Here is a 21,069-nt window from a genome sequence, read left to right as displayed (position 1 = left end):
TTAATTACCGATTCCGATATCAACTGATACCCAGTGACGTGCGGTGAGGTTCATGGCTGGTGAGGCACTGACTTCATCACAGTCAGATTTATAAACATATGAACCCTAAAGAGTATCTTATTCACCATTTGATTGGCAGCAGTTAACGGGTTATGTTTAAACGCTCATACCAGCATTTTTTACACATACAAACTGTAGCACACAAAAAAGCACATTTAATATAAAAAACGTTATTATGGTCTTACCTTTACTTATAAATGAAGTCAATGCGCCGCTCCTGCTTCGATTGAAAGTCCAGTTTAGAAAACTGTTTTTTTTTTTAGATATGTAATCATCAGTGTTAAAAGTCCAGAGGAGAGGAAAAAATAAACACGCGCTGCTCACTCTTGCTGCTTGTTGTCACTTCTTCTGCAGGCGAGTTGTCGCAAGAATGATCCCTGGGATCACTAGCGCCCTCTATCACGAGGAGGCGGGAGACGTTTTATGATTGCCCAGAACAAGAAATACGTTACACACATACAGTTGTTGACAAAATACACTGTACATTATATACCTCAGCTAACTAAACTATGGAAATGTAAAATATAATTCATATAGCAATACGGTCTCACTGCACAGCAGCCAGCAGTTAGCCGAGTCATTGTGCAATCCATGGGGAGGCTCAACCGGCTGCTGTCTCAACGCAAGTCTCTTTTCAGTATTTGAACGGCAAATGTGAAAATTGAGCGATTTTGAATAAATATAATCTAAAACTGGTGAAGTTAAATGGAAAATAACTTTATAAAGTATAATCACTGGATACATATAACAATTTAATTAATATTTTTTCTTTTTACATTTTTTTTTATTTCCATGATGGCACGTGAGGCCCCGCCTCACCTGCCTCCCCTGACTGCACGTCACTGCTGATACCGATATATACAGTCGTGGAATAAACACAATATTATGCCTAATTTTTTGTGATGCCCCGCTGGATGCATTAAACAATGTGACAAGGTTTTCCAAAATAAATCAACTCCAGTTATGGAAAAAAATGACACATGGCACTGCCATATTTATTATTGAAGTCACAAAGTGCATTCTTTTTTTTAACATGCCTCAAAACAGCAGCTTGGAATTTGGGACATGCTATCCCTGAGAGAGCATGAGGAGGTTGAGGTGGGCGGGGTTGGTGGGGCGGGGTTGAGGGGGTAGGGGGTAGCGGGGGTGTATACTGTTGCGTACTGGAAGAGTTAGTGCTGCAAGGGATTCTGGGTATTTGTTCTGTTGTGTTTATGTTGTGTTACGGTGCGGATGTTCTCCCGAAATGTGTTTGTCATTCCTGTTTGGTGTGGGTTCACAGTGTGGCGCATATTTGTAACAATGTTAAAGTTGTTTATACGGCCACCCTCAGTGTGACCTGTATGGCTGTCGACCAAGTATGTTTGGCATTCACTTGTTTGTGTGAAAAGCCGTAGATTTTCTGTGACTGGGCCGGTACGCTAAAGGAGCTCCTTTAAGGTTAATTGGCGCTCTTTACTTCTCCGTGTACACAGCGGCGTTTTAAAAAGTCATAAATTTTACTTTTTGAAACCAATACCGATAATTTTAATACCGGTACCGATAATTTCCGATATTGCATTTTAAAGCATTTATCGACATCTCTAATGTATATGTATGTATGTATGTATATATATATATATATATATATATATGTGTGTTTGTGTGTGTGTACAGCCCGGCCTGAAGCCACATTTTTTTTAACCCAATATGGCCCCCAAGTCAAAAAGTTTGGGGACCCCTGGGCTAAATTGTATGAAAAAATCTAATTAATAAAGTGCAGTTCCCCATTAATGTTCCAGTTCATCACACAAGGCAGGACAAATATTCTTCCAATTAAAAACAAAAACAAACAACAACTTCTGATTGTTTTGCTTGCGCTCTAGACGAGATGTATCGTCACGTTTTAATCTTGTGAAATCCCATCTCACAAATTATCAAATTTACAGTACATTTCAGTTTTAAAATTTTGCCTCACTGCAATTATGGTTTGCTTTCAATTAACCATGTGTCCCGTTTGCAGCTTCGCTAAATAGAAACCCTGGATATAATTAAAGCATTGGCAGTAAACCACGTAGCTTACCTTGAAACACATACATGAATGTTCTCATTCATCCAGGTCATTGTACTCTCAGGGTATTCAATCCATCGCAACTGGACTGTTTGGTTTGTCTTAGAAGACGTTTCGCCTCTCATCCAAGTAGGCTTCATCAGTTCATGCTCATAGACTAGGGTTGGTCAGACCTAGTCTAGCGGCTGGTGCCAATACCTCAGTAGTCTTCATCAGTTCATGCTCACAGACTAAGATTGGTCAGATATAGTCTAGTGACTGGTGCCAATACCTCAGTAGGTTTCATCAGTTCATGGTCATGGACTGAGATTGATCAGATCTAGTCTAGCGGCCGGTGCCAATACCTCAATAGGCTTCATCAGTCCATGCTCATAGACTAAAATTGGTCAGATATAGTCTAGCGGCTGGTGCCAATACCTCAGTAGGCTTCATCAGTTCATACTCGTAGACATAGATTGGTCAGATCTAGTCTAGCGGCTGGTGGCTTACCTGGGCAAAAAACTATCAAACTTGTAAATTAAAATTCAATGAAGAATTTCACAAAAAATTTTGGAAAAATATGCCTCTCACAAAAGATTTTGAAACAGTACATTGCGCAAAGTCAAACTTTAGTGTGTCTCACTCAGTTGATTGAGCGGTCAGTTGACTTCTGGCGTTTTGCATTTTGCGACACTTTTAACCAAAGAAACCATTCATAGCTGTATCCCGCCACTTTTGATATGAAAGGCAACAAGCAGCAGACTTATTTTTCCACTTGTATGAATGTTTTTGGATTTTGAACACTGTGTGGTAACTCCCTCCTTTATGTGTCTCTTTGGTTTCCTTGACGACTCTTACCATGTCTCCCCAGCACTGTAACGACGACGCCCACAACTGCCAGTCGGACATGAACATCATGGGGGCGTGGAAAAGGGGCTATACGGGCAAAGATGTGGTGGTGACCATTCTGGATGACGGCATCGAGCGCAACCACCCTGACCTTGCTCAGAACTACGTGAGTGTGTATGTATGTAAGTGCGTGTGCGTGTGTATAGTGTTTATATTTCATGGCGTACACTGAACAAAAATATAAACGCAGCACTTTTATTTTTGCTCCCATTTTTCATGAGTTAAACTCAAAGATCTAAAACCTTAACTATATACACAAAAGACCTTCATCCATCCATCCATCTTCTGTCCGCTTCTTCTGCTTATCTTCCCTGCTTATCCTAAGCAGGGAAGCCCAGACTTTGCTCTCCCAAGCCATTTCGTCCAGCTCCTCCAGGGGGATGCCGAAGCGTTCCCAGGCCAGCCGAGACATAGTCTTCCCAACGTGTCCTGGGGCTTCCCCGTGGCCTCCTACCTCCCTAGGGAGGCGTTTGGGTGGCATCCTGAAAGGATGCCCGAACCACCTCATCTGGCTCCTCTCAATGTGGAGGAGCAGCAGCTTTAGTTTGAGCTCCTCCAGGATGACAGAGCTTCTCACCCGATCTCTAAGGGAGAGCCCCGCCACCCGGCGGAGGAAACTTATTTCGGCCGCTTGTACCCGTGATCTTGTCCTTTCGGTCATAACCCAAAACTCACGACCATAGGTGAGGATGGGAACGTAGATCGACCGGTAAATTGAGAGCTTTGCCTTCCGGCTCAGCTTCTTCTTCACTCCAACGGATCGATACAGCGTCCGTATTACTGAAGACGCCTGTCGATCTCACAATCCACTCTTCCCTCAATCGCAAACAAGACTCTGAGGTACTTGAACTCCTCCACTTGGGGCAAGATCTCCTCCCCAACCCGGAGATGGCACTCCACCCTTTTCCGGGCGAGAATCATGGACTCTGACCTGGAGGTGCTGATTATAATCCCGGTCGCTTCACACTCTGCTGCGAACCGATCCAGTGAGAGCTGAAAATCTTGGCCAGATGAAGCCATCAGGACCACATCACCTGCAAAAAGCAGAGACCTAATCCTGCAGCCACCCAACCAGATACCCTCAACGCCCTGACTGGGCCTAGAAATTCTGTCCATAAAAGTTATGAACAAAATCAGTGACGAAGGGCAGCCTTGGTGGAGTCCAACTCTCACTGGAAACGAGTCTGACTTACTGCCGGCAATATGGACCAAGCTCTGACACTGATCATACAGGGAGCGAACCGCCACAATCAGACAGTCTGTTACCCCATACTCTCTGAGCACTCCCCACAGGACTTCCCCGGGTACACGGTCGAATGCCTTCTCCAAATCCACAAAGCACATGGGACTGGTTGGGCAAACTCCCATCCACCCTCAAGGACCCTGCTGAGAGTATAGAGCTGGTCCACAGTTCCACGACCAGAACGAAAACCACACCGTTTCCCCTGACTCGGAGGTTCGACTATACAAGACCTATTCGACACAAAATACCTATTCCTCTCAAATATTGTTCACAAATCTGTCTAAATCTGTAATAATGAGCATTTTTTTTTGCCAGGACAATTCACCCCACCTCACAGGTGTTGCATATCAAGATGCTGATTAAACAGCATGACTGTTGCCTTAGGCTGCCCACAATAAAAGGCCACTCTGAAATGTGCAGTTTTATCACACAGCACAATGCCACAGATGTTTCAAGTTTTGAGGGAGCGCGCAGTTGGCATGCTGGCTGCAGGAATGTCCACCAGAGCTGTTGCCCGTGAATTGAATGTTCATTTCTCGATTGATCATAAGCCGTTTCAGAGAATTTGGCAATACATCCAACCGGACTCACAATCAGCAACAATTGGTTATCACACCCCTAGAATTTCTGCACAAACTGTGAAAAACTGTTCCAAGGAAGCTCATCTGCATGCTTGTCATTCTCATCGGGGTCTTGACCTGACTGCAGTTCGTCGTCGTAACCAACTTGAGTGGGCAAATACTCACATTTGATTACGTCTGGCATGTCAGAGAGGTGTTCACGAATGTTCACTGTTCAGGGCAAATGGCAGACAACATTTGTGGGAGAGCTGTTTTCTGATGTCAACGTTGTGAATCGAGTGGATGTAATGGACAACAAACTCAAGCGCATGGCATTTTGAATACACAGAAACGCCACGATGAGATCCTGAAGCCCACTGTCGTGCCATTCACCCGTGACTATCACTTCATGTTGCGGTATGACAATGCACAGCCCCATGTTGCACGGATCTGTACACGATTCCTGGAAGCTGAAAACATCCCCAGTTCTTGCATGGCCAGCATGCCCACCGGACGTGTCACCCACTGAGCAGGTTTGGTGTGGATCGACATATACGAAAGCATGTCCCGGTTCCTGCCAATATCCAGCAACTTTGCACAGCTATTGAAGCACAGACCAACAATGCACAGGCCACAATCACCAACCTGATCAACGTTATGCAAAGGAGATGTGTTGCTCACACCAAATACTGACTGCTTTTCTGACCCCACCAGATCTCAAATAAAGTAAAACTGCAGATTTCACAATGGCCTTCTATTGTGGGCAGCCTAAGACACACCTGTGCAATAATCATGCTGTTCAATCATCTGCTCAGTGGCCTTGTGGTTAGGGTGTCCGCCCTGAGATTGGTAAGTTGTGAGTTCAAACCCCGAGTCATACCAAAGACTATAAAAATGGGACCCATTGCCTCCCTTCTTGGCACTCAGCATCAAGAGTTGGAATTAGGGGTTAAATCGCGAAGATGATTCCCAAGCGTGGCTACCGTTGCTGCTCACTGCTCTACCCTCACCTCCCAGGGGGTGGAACAAGGAGATGGGTCAAATGCAGAGGTTCATTTTACCACACGTAGTGTGTGTGTGTGTGTGTGTGTGTGTGTGTGTGTGTGTGTGTGTGTGTGTGTGTGTGTGTGTGTGTGTGTGTGTATGTGTGACTATCAGTGGTACTTTACTTACCGTATTTTTCGGACTATAAGTCGCAGTTTTTTTCATAGTTTTCCTGGGGGTGCGACTTATACTCAATAGCGATTTATGTGTGAAATTATTCACACATTACCCTAAAATATCAAATAATATCATTTAGCTCATTTACGTCAGGGACTAGACGTATAAGATTTCATCGGATTTAGCAATTAGGAGTGACAGATTGTTTGGTAAACATATAGCATGTTCTATATGTTATAGTTATTTGAATGACTCTTACCATAATATGTTACGGTAAAGGCCTACTGAAATCCACTACTACGGACCACGCAGTCTGATAGTTTATACATCAATGATGCAATCTTAACATTGCAACACATGCCAATACGGCCGGTTTAGTTTACTAAATTGCAGTCCTAAATTTCCCGCGAAGTATTCGGTTGAAAACGTCGCGGAATGATGACGCGTATGATGACGCGTGCGCGTGACGTCACCGGTTGTAGCTGACATGTTCTTCCAGCACCGCTCACGGCTAAAAGTCGTCTCTTTTCATCGCATAATTACACAGTATTCTGGACATCTGTGTTGCTGAATCTTTTGCAATTTGTTAAATTAATAATGGAGAAGTCAAAGAAGAAAGATGTAGGTGGGAAGCAGTGTATTGCAGCTCCCTTTAGCCACACAAACACAGCTGGTGTTTCCTTGTTTACATTCCCGAAGGTGAAGCTTTACTATGGAACAGAGCGGTCAAGCGAACATGGTTCCCGACCACATGTCAACTGGCAGGTTTCGGTGAGAAAATTGTGGTAATAAGTCGGCTCTTACCGTAGACATGAGCTTGCGTCCTCCTGCAGCTGCGGACTCTCTTACCTCCTCCCACCGGAGACACTGGTAGTCGCCACGCCCCTCCGACTTTCAGGTACCATAACACTAGTAACACAATAAGCAGATAAGGGATTTTCCAGAATTATCCAAGTAAATGTGTCTAATAACATCTAAATTGCTCCAACTGCCCTCGCCTTTTTTTTTTCTAGTCCTTCACTCTCACTATCCTCATCAACAAATATTTTATCCTCACTCAAATTAATGGGGAAATCGTCGCTTTCTCGGTCCGAATCGCTCTCGCTGCTGGTGGCTATGATCATAAACAATGTGAGGATGTGAGAAGCTCCACAACCCGCGACGTCACGCGCACATCGTCTGCTACTTCCGGTACAGGCAAGGCTTTTTTATTAGCGACCAAAAGTTGCAACTTTATCGTCGATGTTCTCTACAAAATCTTTCAGCAAAAATATGGCAATATCGCAAAATGATCAAGTATGACACATAGAATGGACCTGCTATCCCCGTTTAAATAAGAAAATCTCATTTCAGTAGGCCTTTAAAATACCAGGGACCTTCTCAGTTGGTTATTTATGCATCATATAACGTACACTTATTCAGCCTGTTGTTCACTATTCTTCATTTATTTTAAATTGCTTTTCAAATGTCTATTCTTGGTGTTGGGTTTTATCAAATACATTTTCCCCAAAAATGCGACTTATACTCCGGTGCGACTTATATATGTTTTTCCCTTCTTTATTATGCATTTTCGGCAGGTGCGACTTATACTCCGGAGCGACTTATACTATGGTACTTACTTATCTTGATATGCCACACCTGTGAGGTGGGATGGATTATTTTGGCAAAGAAACGGTCACTAAAACAGATTTAGACAGATTAGTAAACAATATTTGAGAGGAGTAGGTATTTTGCGTGTTTATTAAAATTGTTTAATTAAACAAAGTGGTGGCGTTTACATTTTTGTTCAGTGTATATTGTATACTTTTGGCATGGACAGTATGCCCAAAAGTGAGTATAGCCCTCACAATTCAGCATACATTTTATAATATCATCTCAACAGAAAGCACTGTGTAAATGAATTGTGGATATACTTTGGAGTAGTCAGTGTACTGCAGTATAGATTAACGATCTACTGAAAACACACAGCCCTTATTGTCCAAATTACAGTATCTACACAAGTTAGTACAACTCACAGTGAACTAGGGCTGGGCGACATGACCTGTTTTTCATATCTCGATATTTTTAAGCCATGTCACGATACACGATATATATCTCGATATTTTGCCTTTGCCATGAATGAACACTTGATGCATACAATCACAGCAGTATGGTGATTCTATGTGTCTACATTAAAACATTCTTCTTCATACTGCATTAATATATGTTAATTTTAAACTTTCATGCAGAGAGGGAAATCACAACTAAGTCAATTGACCAAAATTGTATTTATTAAACTGTTATTAAGCAGTGGCCCAGACATTCATGTCATTTCCAAAACAGAAAGTGCAAGATTGTCAGAGACATTTTAAAACAAGCTGTAAGTGCACTTTTGTGAATGATGTCACTAAGATGACATATCAAAACAACATTAAATTAAAGTGCACTTTTTGTACAGAACGCCACTACAATAGTTTAAAACAAATAAAGTGCACTTTTGTGTTTGATGTCACACAAGATATTTCAATCAATGTCAAATAAAAATGAGCTGAATAATGGGAAATCAAATAATGTTTGTCCTTCGCTTTGTGGTAGGTTTCTGCGGACGTTATCTCCTTCTGTTGTTGATTTTTTTTTTCATACGGTGTTGATCTGGAAATTGTTGCTTTGTGGGTGTGACACTGAGCAGAGATGTTTACATGCAGACTTTTAAGCACTCCTTATTCTCTAACAGGTGACTTTTGATGCTACATTAGTAGTGGTTCTACTTTTTGTAGCAACGCTTTTGCCGCATAAATGTTGAATAATTCCAGCTTGAAACCAAACCACCGCCAGACGACGGACCCTGTGCTGTTATTCTTGGTAATTAATTCTTCCTCCATTTGTTACTAGAGTCGCACCTTCTCTCTCTCGTATTACCACCCGCACTTCACCGTTGGCATCACAGCTAACGTTACCTTGTCGCTACCTGTCTGCTCCGCAGGATTATGTGACGTTGCACACATGACAGTATGTGACGTATGTAAGAAGGTGCGCTTGTTTTAAGTCTCTGTGAGAAGGAGAGACAAGAAAGAGTGGGAAGAGCCTGCAGTGTAATGCCTGCAGCTAACAGCAACTGTGTGAGAACGTAAACTCGAATATCACGATATAGTCATTTTATCTATCGCACAGAGACAAACCCTATATTAATATACCGTATTTCCTTTAATTGCCGCCGGGGCGCTAATTAATTTAAAACCTCTTCTCACTCCGGCATTTACCAAAGGCATGTGGTAAATTTAGGCCTGCGCTTATAAATTTGAGTGTGATGTAAGGATACCATCATGAAAAGTACATTTAATAAAAAAAAACGTTAATATGGTCTTACCTTTACTTATAAATGAAGTCCATGCGCAGCTCCTTCTGATCAAAAGCATTGATAACTTGTTTATAGAAGTATTCCTTATCTTTCTTCCGTTTTAAAAGTCTCTCTGTCTCGATGGAGATCTTCATTACCTCCTGCTTTGATTGAAAGTCCAGTTTAGAAAACTGTTTTATTTTAGCTATGTAATCCTTCATGTTAAAAGTGCAAGCGAGAGGAAAAAAATAAATGATCCCTGCTCACTCTTGCTGCTTGTTGTCACTTCTTCTGCAGCCGAGTTGTCGCAAAAAGGATCACTAGCGCCCTCTACCACCAGGAGGCGGGATTCATTTATTGATTCATATTTGACACACGCAGCTACGGTATATTAATAAAACATAGCTGCTTACTGTTCTTTTTAGCATATTCAATATCTTGGACCTTAAATCCTACTGAATAGCTCTTAATCTTCTTCCCTTTATGCGATTTCAAATTATTGAAATCAGCCTCCTCCATTTTGAAAATGATGACAGGTGAAGTGTCACTCGTGACATGACGAGTTTGACCCGGCCGAAATTCGAAGTATATGTTAATTATTAGGCGAAACGAACTTGACCCGGCGGAAATTCTAGACATGCGCTAATAAAAATAATATTTTGCGAAACGAGTTTGACCCGGCGTTAATCCTGAGCCGGCGGTAATGCTAAGCATGCGCTAATTATTTTGTGAAACGAGTTTGACCCGGCAGTAATTCTAGGCAGGCGCATACTATATACCCGGCGGCAATTCAAGGAAATACGGTAAATTAATTTAACACTATGTTGATAATGCTTTAGACGACATCACATCCCTCCTCCCTGAGGGAGTACATGTATGCCGCGCGTACGTGCATTTGTCTGGGATTACGCTGTATGTGCATGTTTAGGTATGTCACAGAGGCCCGTGTGGAACTTCTCGGCCCGAGGCTGCAGGTGAGGCCATCATTCAAGCGCGCAGATAAAATGATTCACACCCCCTTTTGACAGCGCCAAAGCTTGGCTTATTAGCTCCTTAAGGCGCCTGGATATGTTTACGCCAAAGAGCGAGCTTTACTCAGTGCCGTTCGCATTCAGTTGGAGGTGATGTCAACCCTTTCATTGGGATGAAGAGGGCCCTTTTTTCTTTTTCTTTTACACGTGCCGGGAGCGCACACATGCTGATGATTGTAGAATCTTTTTTTTATTTTTTTTTACTCTCAGCTTCTTCTCATCTTTTCTGATATTTTTTTTCTCCCGACCACTGTGCCTCTTCCAGGACCACCAAGCAAGCTTTGACGTCAACGGCAATGACAACGATCCCATGCCACGATACGACGCAACCAACGAGAACAAGTAAGAATGTAGAATTCTTTTTTTATATCCCAGATGTCCTATTAAAATCAGCGGGTCTGTTCCTTCCTTCGTAACATTACTATTTGGGACTGTTCTGTTCGTGCGTGGAGACTAATTTACTGGACTGTTTTTATTGGAGGGTAGGTATGAGAGTGGAGACCTTTTTGAACAATATTATTTCATGCAACGACATGGAAATTTTATTTTATTTATATTATTCTCTAAGGTTTATTATCCAACTTCAGTCATCTGCGCTCTCTACTAGAGATGTCCGATAATATCGGGCTGCCGATATTTTCGGCCGATAAATGCTTTAAAGAATAATATCGGAAATTATCGGTATGACTTTTTAAAACGCTGCTGTACGGAGAAGTACAGAGCGGCAATAAACCTTAAAGGCTCTGCCTTTGTGTGCCGGGCCAATCACATAATACCTACGGCTTTTCACACAAGTGAATGCAAAGCATACTTGGTCAACAGCCATACAGGTCACACAGAGGGTGGCCGTATAAACAACTTCAACACTGTTACAAATATGCGCCACACTGTGAACCCACACCAAACAAAAATGACAAACACATTTCGGGGGAACATCCGCGTCGTAACACAACATAAACACAACAGAACAAATACCCAGAACCCCTTGCAGCACTAACTCTTCCGGGACGCTACAATATACACCACCACCGCTGCCCCCAACCCCACCCACCTCAACCTCCTCATGCTCTCTCAGGGAGAGCATGTCCCAAATTCCAAGCTGCTGTTTTGAGGCATGTTAAAAAAAATAATGCACTATGTGACTTCAATAATAAATATGGCAGTGCCATGTTGGCATTTTTTTCCATAACTTGACTTGATTTATTTTGGAAAACCTTGTTTCGTTGTTTAATGCATCCACGGGGGAATCACAACAAAACTAGGCATAATAATGTGTTAATTCGACAAGTGTATATATCGGTATCAGTTGATATCGGAATCCGTAATTAAGAGTTGGACAATATCTGAATATCGGATATGGGCAAAAAAGCCATTTTCGGACATCTCTATTTAAAAGGATTCCTGGATCTCTGCCAACAATTAGTCAGCTACAGATGTGGGAGCTGTAAGTTTAATACATTTTTAATCTTTCGCTTTTCCTCAGCAAATATGATAATTGAATATGATGTTGCTATTAAAATGTGAGTTTAATGTTCGCATGTAGCTCACATAGCTGTCCTCCTGTGCCAATGCTTAATGTTACATTGTTGTATGCGATATATGTCATCTTTTGCGATGGACAATGTAGAGCTGCATTGTGTATGTACAAACCCCTTTTCCATGAGTTGGGAAATTGTGTTAGATGTAAATATAAACGGAATACAATGATTTGCAAATCATTTTCAACCCATATTCAGTTGAATGCACTACAAAGACGAGATATTTGATGTTCAAACTCATAAACTTTATTTTTTATTTTTGCAAATTATAATTATCTTAGAATTTCATTGCTGCAACACGTGACAAAGTAGTTGGGAAAGGGCATGTTCACCACTGTTTTACATCACTTTTTCTTTTAACAACACTCAACAAACATTTGGGAACTGAGGAAAGTAATTGTTGAAGCTTTGAAAGTGGAATTCTTTCCCATTCTTGTTTTACGTAGAGCTTAAGTTGTTCAACAGTCCGGGGTCTCCGCTGTCGTATTTTACGCTTCATAATGCGCCACACATTTTTGATGGGAGACAGGTCTGGACTGTGGGCGGGCCAGGAAATTACCTGCACTCATTTTTACGAAGCCACGCTGTTGTATCACGTGCTGAATGTGGCTTGGTATTGTCCTGCTTAGGGGTGGGCAAAAATACCGATATAGCAATACATCGCAATACGTTCTCTTCCGATTCAATATCGATACTCAAAGTTTGAATATCGATAAAAATAAAAATAAAAAATCATGTTTTTTAGACGGACTGTAAATGCAGTGCGACCTCCGCTCCGCCAGGTGTCGCTGTGCCGCTACCTCACTGCAAGGCGTTTGCACTCTTCTTCTCGTTTTTCCCCGGCTGTTGCAGTGAGTCAGTGGAGCTGAAAAACCCCCAAAACAAAACAAGCAAGCATGGAAGGTAAACTTAAACTAGAGACGCCCTCGAGACGCCCTCGAGACGCCCTCGAACTTTAAGGCAGATGTTTGGAAGTATTTTGGATTCCAAAGGAAAAGAAAGCACACAAGTGAGCTGTACAAAGACTACGCGCTTTGCAAACGTTGTTTCGCTCCCATTAGATACTCAGGCAACACGACAAACTTGCGAACACATTTAGTAAGACACCACTACGGCATATTTGTAGAGCCGCAGCTGCCGAAACCTGCCGACCCGAAGCAGACCACATTGGACCTTGTCAAAGTCCTCCGGTCCACTTCAGTTAGTTCCCGGGGGATCACGGAGGCCCTGGTGCATTTTATTTGTAAAGATTTGCGCCCCTACAACGTTGTGGAGAACGCCGGCTTTCAGTGGATGATTTATACATTGGTGAAGTGAAATGAAGTGAAGTGTTCAAACAGTCACACACAGTTCTTGTCCAGGGAGACAAGTGTGTGAACTTAATTTTGTCATTTAAGGTCAAAGGGAAGAAGCTGCACTTTATTTTGTATTTTCAATTTCAGTGTGTGTGACACACTGCATTTTATTTGGAGTATTTAATCTAAGTTCAGAAGAAACATGATGCACTGAGGTTTGTGGACACTGACCCACACTGCACTTTGTGTCATTGTGCTCAGGGAGACTAATAATAATGCACACTGCACTTTTCAATGTGTTTCAGACAGTGTGTTGTTCATGCAAATATGTTGTAACTTGTGCTTGTATAGTTAAAATAAAATGGCATGGGTAACTTGAATTACATTTGCCTCAGTTTGTTCCGTGAATTATCACTATCTGATGTACATCCATCCCCATCCATTTTCTACCGCTTATTCCCTTTTGGGGTCGCGGGGGGCGCTGGCGCCTATCTCAGCTACAATCGGGCGGAAGGCGGGGTACACCCTGGACAAGTCGCCACCTTATCGCAGGGCCAACACAGATTGACAGACAACATTCACACTCACATTCACACACTAGGGCCAATTCAGTGTTGCCAATCAACCTATCCCCAGGTGCATGTCTTTGGAAGTGGGAGGAAGCCGGAGTACCCGGAGGGAACCCACGCATTCACGGGGAGGACATGCAAACTCCACACAGAAAGATCCCGAGCCTGGATTTGAACCCAGGACTGCAGGACCTTCGTATTGTGAGGCAGACGCACTAACCCCTCTGCCACCGTGAAGCCTATCTGATGTACATACAACTCAGATTTTAAGATGCATAATGCATTTTACATTTTTCAGTTAACTATGTAGAATATTGCAATATATCGCATGTATCGTAAAACTTTTAATATCGCAGTATCGTATCGTGACACAAGTATCGTGATGTGTATCGTATCGTGAGGTCCTTGGCAATACCCAGCCCTAGTCTTGCTGAAATAAGCAGGGGTGTCCATGAAAAAGACGACATTTAGATGGCAGCATACTGTTTGTTGTTCCAAAACCTGTATGTACCTTTCAGCATTAATGATGCCTTCACAGATGTGTAAATTACCCATGCCTTGGGCACTAATGCACCCCCATACCATCACAGATGCTGGCTTTTGAACTTTGCGTAGATAACAGTCTGGATGGTTCGCTTCCCCTTTGGTCCGGATGACACGATGTCAAATATTTCCAAAAACAATTTGAAATGTGTACTCTTCAGACCACAGAACACTTTTCCACATTGCATCAGTCCATCTTAGATGATCTCGGGCCAAGAGAAGCCGGCGGCGTTTCTGGATGTTGTTGATAAATGGCTTTCGCTTTGCATAGTAGAGCTTTAATTTGCACTTACAGATATAGCGACCAACTGTATTTAGTGACAGTGGTTTTGTGAAGTGTTCCTGAGCCCATGTGGTGATATCCTTTAGAGATTGATCTCGGTTTTTGATACAGTGCCATCTGAGGGATCGAAGGTCACGGTCATTCAATGTTGGTTTCCGGCCATGCCGCTTACGTGAAGTGATTTCTCCAGATTCTCTGAACCTTTTGATGATATTATGGACCGTTGATGTTGAAATCCCTAAATTTCTTGCAATTGCACTTTGAGAAAGGATGTTCTTAAACTGTTTGACTATTTGCTCACGCGGTTGTGGACAAAGGGGTGTACCTTGCCCCATCCTTTCTTGTGAAAGACTGAGCATTTTTTGGGAAGCTGTTTTTATACCCAATCATGGCACCCACCTGTTCCCAATTAGCCTGCACACAGCATTCCTCAACTTTATCAGTATTTATTGCTACTTTTCCCAACTTCTTTGTCACATGTTGCTGGAATCAAATTCTAAAGTTAATGAATATTTGCAAAAAAAACAACAGTTTATCAGTTTGAACATCCAATATGTTGTCTTTGTAGCATATTCAACTGAATATGGTTTGAATATAATTTGCAAATCATTGTATTTTTTTTTTTATTTACATCTAACACAATTTTCCAACTCATATGGAAACAGGGTTTGTAGTACCACTGTTAGTATGAGATACGTCGTACTCTGGAAAAAAAAAAACTTCAAATCACACCGAAAAAGGCGTGAATGGAGTGAGATATTGAGCTAGGCATTGAATCTGAGGTGTGTGTTTGTGTGTTTGTGTGTGTGTGTGTGTGTGTGTGTGTGTGTGTGTGTGCGTGTGCGTGTGCGTGTGCGTGTGCGTGTGTGCGTGTGTGCGTGCGTGTGCGCGCGCGCGCGCCTGTTGTCCCACTGTCAGTAATCCACAGCACAAGATTCTCTTCTGGCTGAGTCACAGTGTAATTATTGAATAAGCCATACACAGATGTGTATAAAATGGAAAATACAGACAAGTGCAAAGAGTGGAAAGACAGCCAGGCCAAAGATTTTATGGATAATGAAATGAACTGAAGGCAGACTGTTTAGGCGTTTTTAAAAGGAGAGCCAGTTTGGCTCATTGAGCGCAGTTTTTAAAGGGAACACGAACTATTTGCAATGTTAAACTTTTTTTTTTTTTTTTAAGCTCACAATAAGTTTTTTGTTAACGTTCCGGAAATGGGGACCGTGACACAGCTGGGAGGATGCGTGACTGCTTTAATAAACAAAGCGGTGTCTGCTGGCTCAAGTCTTCCATTCCAGATGCCCAAATTGAAAGAATCCGTGCCGACATGTGACACTGACACTGCGGCCACACACGTACTGTACACCACTGGTGTGGCCTGGACCATTTCATAAATCACCGGCTTTGAAGCAGTCAATGACATCAAACCGGCCCACAACCTCATCTCTGAATTTGGCAGATACTAACTAGTTTGCAGCGGATTTCTACAAACACCAAAGCACTTTTGTCCTTGTTAGAGAATCTTTGATCAGCGTTTTTGCAGAAGGTCCGGAAAAAACAGAACACTCTTGTCATGTAATTGACCTTTGAATCACTTTTTGCTGTAGTTCCCTAAAAACAGCAGAGGGCTTCAGTAATATAAAGCACCGGTGACAAATTCAAAGCTGGTCCGCCACATTATTTTATGTGGCCCGCAAAAGCCTGGAAATAATATGCATTAATAATATGCTTAATCGTTTTCACGGTGGCAGAGGGGTTAGTGCGTCTGCCTCACAATACGAAGTTCCTGCAGTCCTGGGTTCAAATCCAGGCTCGGGATCTTTCGGTGTGGAGTTTGCATGTTCTCACCGTGAATGCGTGGGTTCCCTCCGGGTACTCCGGCTTCCTCCCACTTCCAAAGACATGCACCTGGGGATAGGTTGATTGGCAACACTAAATGGTCCCTAGTGTTTGAATGTGAGTGTGAATGTTGTCTGTCTATCTGTGTTGGCCCTGCGATGAGGTGGCGACTTGTCCAGGGTGTACCCCGCCTTCCGCCCGATTGTAGCTGAGATAGGCGCCCGCGACCCCAAATGGTAAGAAGCGGTAGAAAATGAATGGATGGAATATGCTTAATCTTTTCCTACTAAATATATTTGTTTTATTTCCCTCTTGACACTAAAAATCATGTACTGCAAGAAGGACTAGGCGATATGGCCTTTTGTTAATATCTCGATATTTTTGGGCCATGTCACGATACAAGATATATATTGCGATATTTTGCCTTAGCCTTGACTGAACACTTGATGCATATAATCACAGCAGTATGATGATTCTATGTGTCTAAATTAAAACATTCTTGTTCATACTGCATTATTTTAAACTTTCATGCAGAAGGGGAAATCCCAACTAAGTCAATTTAGCAAAACTCTATTTATCAAACAGTTGTTAAGCAGTGGCACAAACATTCATGTCATTTCCCAAACAGAAAGTGCAAGATTCTCAGAGACACTTTAAAACAAGCTATGAGTGCACTTTTGTGCAGGATGTCACTAAGATGACATATCAAAACAACACTAAATTAAAGTGCACTTTTTGTACAGAACGCCACTACAATAGTTTAAAACAAATGAAGTGCACTTTTGTGCATGATGTCACACAAGATATTTCAAAAACTGTCAAATTAAAATTAGCTGCATAATAGGAAATTAAAACAGTTCATATCCTTCGCCATGTGGTAGGTTCCTGCGGATGTTATCTCCTTTTGTTGTTGACTATTTTTTTCATACAGTGTTGATCTGGAAATAGTTGCTTCGGCATTTTGTTGGTGTGGCACCGACCGAGATGTTGACATGTGGAGTTTCAAGCACTTCTTATTCTCTTGTTAAAGTTTAAGTTAAAGTATCAATGATTGTCACACACACACTAGGTGTGGTGAAATTTGTCCTCTGCATTTGACCCATCCCCTTGATCACCCCCTGGGAAGTGAGGGGAGCTGTGGGCAGCAGCAGTGCTGCGCCCGGGAATCATTTATGGTGATCTAACTCCCAATTGCAACCCTTTATACAGAGTGCCAAGCAAGGAAGCAATGGGTCCCATTTTTTTTTTTATAGTCTTTGGTATGAATCGGCCGGGTTTGAACTCCCAACCTACCGATCTCAGGGCAGACACTCTAACCACCAGCTCACTGAGCGGGTCAGTGGCAGGTGACTTATCAAATGATGTCACATTAGCAGTGTTGCTACTTTTTGTAGCAACCCTTTTGCCGCATAATTGTTCAACATATTCTCGCTTGAAGCCACACCACCGCCAGACGATGTACCCTGTGCTGTTTTTCTTGGGAATTAATTCTTCCTTCATTTGTTACCAAAGTCGCACCTTCTCTCTCTCGTATTACCACTCGCAACGCACCGTTAGCATCACAGCTAAGGTTACCCATGTAGCTACCTCTCTGCTCGGGGAGGCCGTGTGACGTTGCTCGCGTGGCGTATGTAAGAAGGTGCGCTTTTTTAAGTCTCTTTGAGAAGGCGAGACAACAAAGAGTGGGAAACACATGCAGTGTCATGCCCGCAGTTAAAAGTAACTGCGTGAGAACGTATACTATACATGATATAGTCATTTTCTGTATCGCACAGAGACAAACCCGCGATATATCGAGTGTATCGATATATCGCCCAGCTGTAACTGCAAGCAATTGCATATATTTTAAAGTTCAATATTATCAAAATCAAAATACGACATAATATGGTATTCCAAAAATATTTTTTGTTAAAATAAAGATAAATACTGTACTTAATTATGACTTATGATTTCAAAACAAATTGTGGACTGCAAAATTGACAATAAATTTTACGAAGTTTTTTTTTTTTTTTTAACCGTGAAATCAACTTTGGTAATGTTTTTTTTCATATACAGTATGACACTAAAACATTAGAAAAAAAAAAATTAAAACAAGATTTTACGGTTAAAAAAAAGGCAACTAATGCTTGAATTTTACCGCTGAAAACAGTGGTATTGTTTCTCTATTCCATTCTATTTATTGCATTTTACATGCTGTAAAAAACTGCTTTTCCTGTAAAATTCTGGTGACTGAGTTGCCAGTTTTTAAAGTAAAATATATTTTTTTGCAGCTTATGTAAAAAATATATTGTTAATGTATTATATATATATATATATATATATATATATATATTCATATATTACTCATTGTTAAAGGCGACCCTCTGATGGCAACCATAACTGCCATGTGGCCCTTGATGAAAACGAGTTTGACACCCCTGATAGAGAGTATCTTTGACTAGCTTTTTTCTAATTAAAAGTAGTAGAGCTCTCCTCAAGATTTGTGTAGTATGTCCTTAGAAACAAAAGAGCTCTCCTGTCGTCTTTTTTTAGGTATGCCTTGCAGTGCTCCTGTCCTATAGAGAATCTTTAATTAGCATTTTTCTTAGTACAGTATGTCCTTAAAACAACACTGCTCTCCTGTCATTTAGTGGATCTTTGACCAACTTTTACTAAGTATGTCCTTAAAAACAGCAGAGCTCTATTGTTGTATAGAGGATAATTTTTCTTTCAGTAGTTCCTTAAAAACAGCAGTTTTCCTGTCATGTAGAGGACCTTAAACTACTTGTTGTAGTATGTCCTCAAAAACAGTTACATTCTCTTGTCATATAGGCAAGGCATTGAGGAGTTCTGACTGACTTGTTGCCAGAAGTCAGTCGTACGCTGCTATGAAAACAGAAGTGAATTGAAGTGAAGTGAATTATATTTATGTAGCGCTCTTCTCAAGTGACTCAAAGTGCTTTACATAGTGACACCCAATATCTAAGTTACATTTAAACCAGTGTGGGTGGCACTGGGAACAGGTGGGTAAAGTGTCTTGCCCAAGGACACAACAGCAGTGACTTGGATGGCGGAAGTGGGGATCAAACCTGCAACCCTGAAGTTGTTGGCACAGCCGCTCTACCAACCGAGCTATACCGGAATAAATCAGTCCCGGAAATGATTGGTAAATACTGTATATATTACATATTTTTATGAGCGTGTCTTTTTTATTTTTTAAATTAATCAATCCAACAAAATAATTAGAGATGATAAATGCTTAAAAATGTAATATCGGAAATTATCGGTATCGGTTTCAAAAAGTAAAATGAATGACTTTTTAAAACACCACTGTATGGAGCAGTACTTATCGGGTAAAACACGGACGTAGGGAGAAGTACAGAGCAGTTGCGTCTACCAGTCAGCAGCCCCTCCCCTCTCCCTTCCACCCTCTTCCCTCTCCCACACACAACACAGGAGATGACAACTGCAGCATGAGAGGTTTACTGGCGACACTTGATGACCTCATCAAACCACCGCGAGCGGAACATAACAACAAGAGTGTCTTGTTGCCGGTGCTGTAGCCGTGGCTAACGAGCTCGCTCGCTCGGTGACTGACTAACGACACCATGTCTATGGTTTGGGATTATTTTAAAGTGTGTCTGACAGATAAAAAACGGGCAATTTGCAATGACTGCAAAAAGTTGGTTATGCGAGGAGGAACCAAGACGTCTTCCTTTAATACGAGCAATTTGATATCCCACCTCTTCAAGAATCATAAGGAGATACACGATGAATACAAGCGGAAGACGGATGAAAAGTAAACAGCTAAAAAAAGTAGTACCACAGTTTTGCTTAAAGACTCCGCCGATAAAAAAAAAATACAACAACAAAAACTACCTCAAGGCAAAAGCCCACGCAATATGGCAAACGCTATGGTGAAGTTTGGTGTGGTTAGGCTGCCCTGCATGGCCCACACTTTGCAGCTTGCAGTGAACGGAGGTGCCCTGTCCCAACGCATCATTTCAGAAGCTCTGATTGACTGCTAGACCACTTTAAGCACTCACCACTAACTTGCAGAACATTTTTGTTACACATGCAAGTACGTTAGAGCAGGGCAGATTGAGCCATGTTTATAATTTCCTGTTATACAGTATGCCTGGCAGTCTTGCACTAAAGGAGGACTATGTTATTGTTTACTCTATTACTCTCGTATAGTCTGGACTGGAGCTGTGTGCCTTCACTGTTTTTGTAGCTGTTGTTTTGAGGCATGTTTAAAAAAAAATAAAAAAATAATGCTCTTTGTGAAAGTCAAACTATAGTATTTCCCATAATTGTAGTGGGTATCAGGATTATCTCAGGGAGAGCATTTCCCAAATTCCAAGCTGCTGTTTTGAGAAATGTTAAAAAAAGTAATGCACTTCAATAATAAATATGGCAGTGCCATGTTGGCATTTTTTTCCATAACTTAACTTGATTTATTTTGGAAAACTTTGTTACATTGTTTAATGCATTCAGCGGGGCATCGCAACCAAATTAGGCATAATAATGTGTTAATTCCAAGACTATATATATATCGTATCGGTTGATATCAGAATCAGTAATTAAGAGTCGGACAATATCGGAATATCGGATATCGGCAAAAAAGCCATTATCGGACATCTCTAAAAATAATACACAAAAATACCATAATAATACAATTCCAATTCCTAAACCAAACCCGGCCCAGCAACAT

General features: G+C 41.7%; 1 protein-coding gene across 4 annotated transcripts in view; it reads left to right on the top strand.

Annotated features, from left to right (window-relative positions):
- The window catches only part of pcsk5b (proprotein convertase subtilisin/kexin type 5b), a 305,406-nt gene that overhangs the window by 88,057 nt on the left and 196,280 nt on the right, over positions 1-21,069 (top strand). For all 4 annotated transcript variants that reach the window (XM_061902184.1, XM_061902182.1, XM_061902180.1 and 1 more), the window contains exons 4-5: positions 2,961-3,104; positions 10,575-10,651. In XM_061902184.1, coding sequence (XP_061758168.1) covers positions 2,961-3,104; positions 10,575-10,651 — 221 coding nt within the window. The remainder of the gene's footprint in view (positions 1-2,960; positions 3,105-10,574; positions 10,652-21,069) is intronic.

The sequence above is a fragment of the Nerophis ophidion genome, linkage group LG01 (genome assembly GCF_033978795.1).
Source record: "Nerophis ophidion isolate RoL-2023_Sa linkage group LG01, RoL_Noph_v1.0, whole genome shotgun sequence".
Taxonomy (NCBI): domain Eukaryota; kingdom Metazoa; phylum Chordata; class Actinopteri; order Syngnathiformes; family Syngnathidae; genus Nerophis; species Nerophis ophidion.
This window is presented reverse-complemented; position numbering and strand designations above follow the sequence as displayed.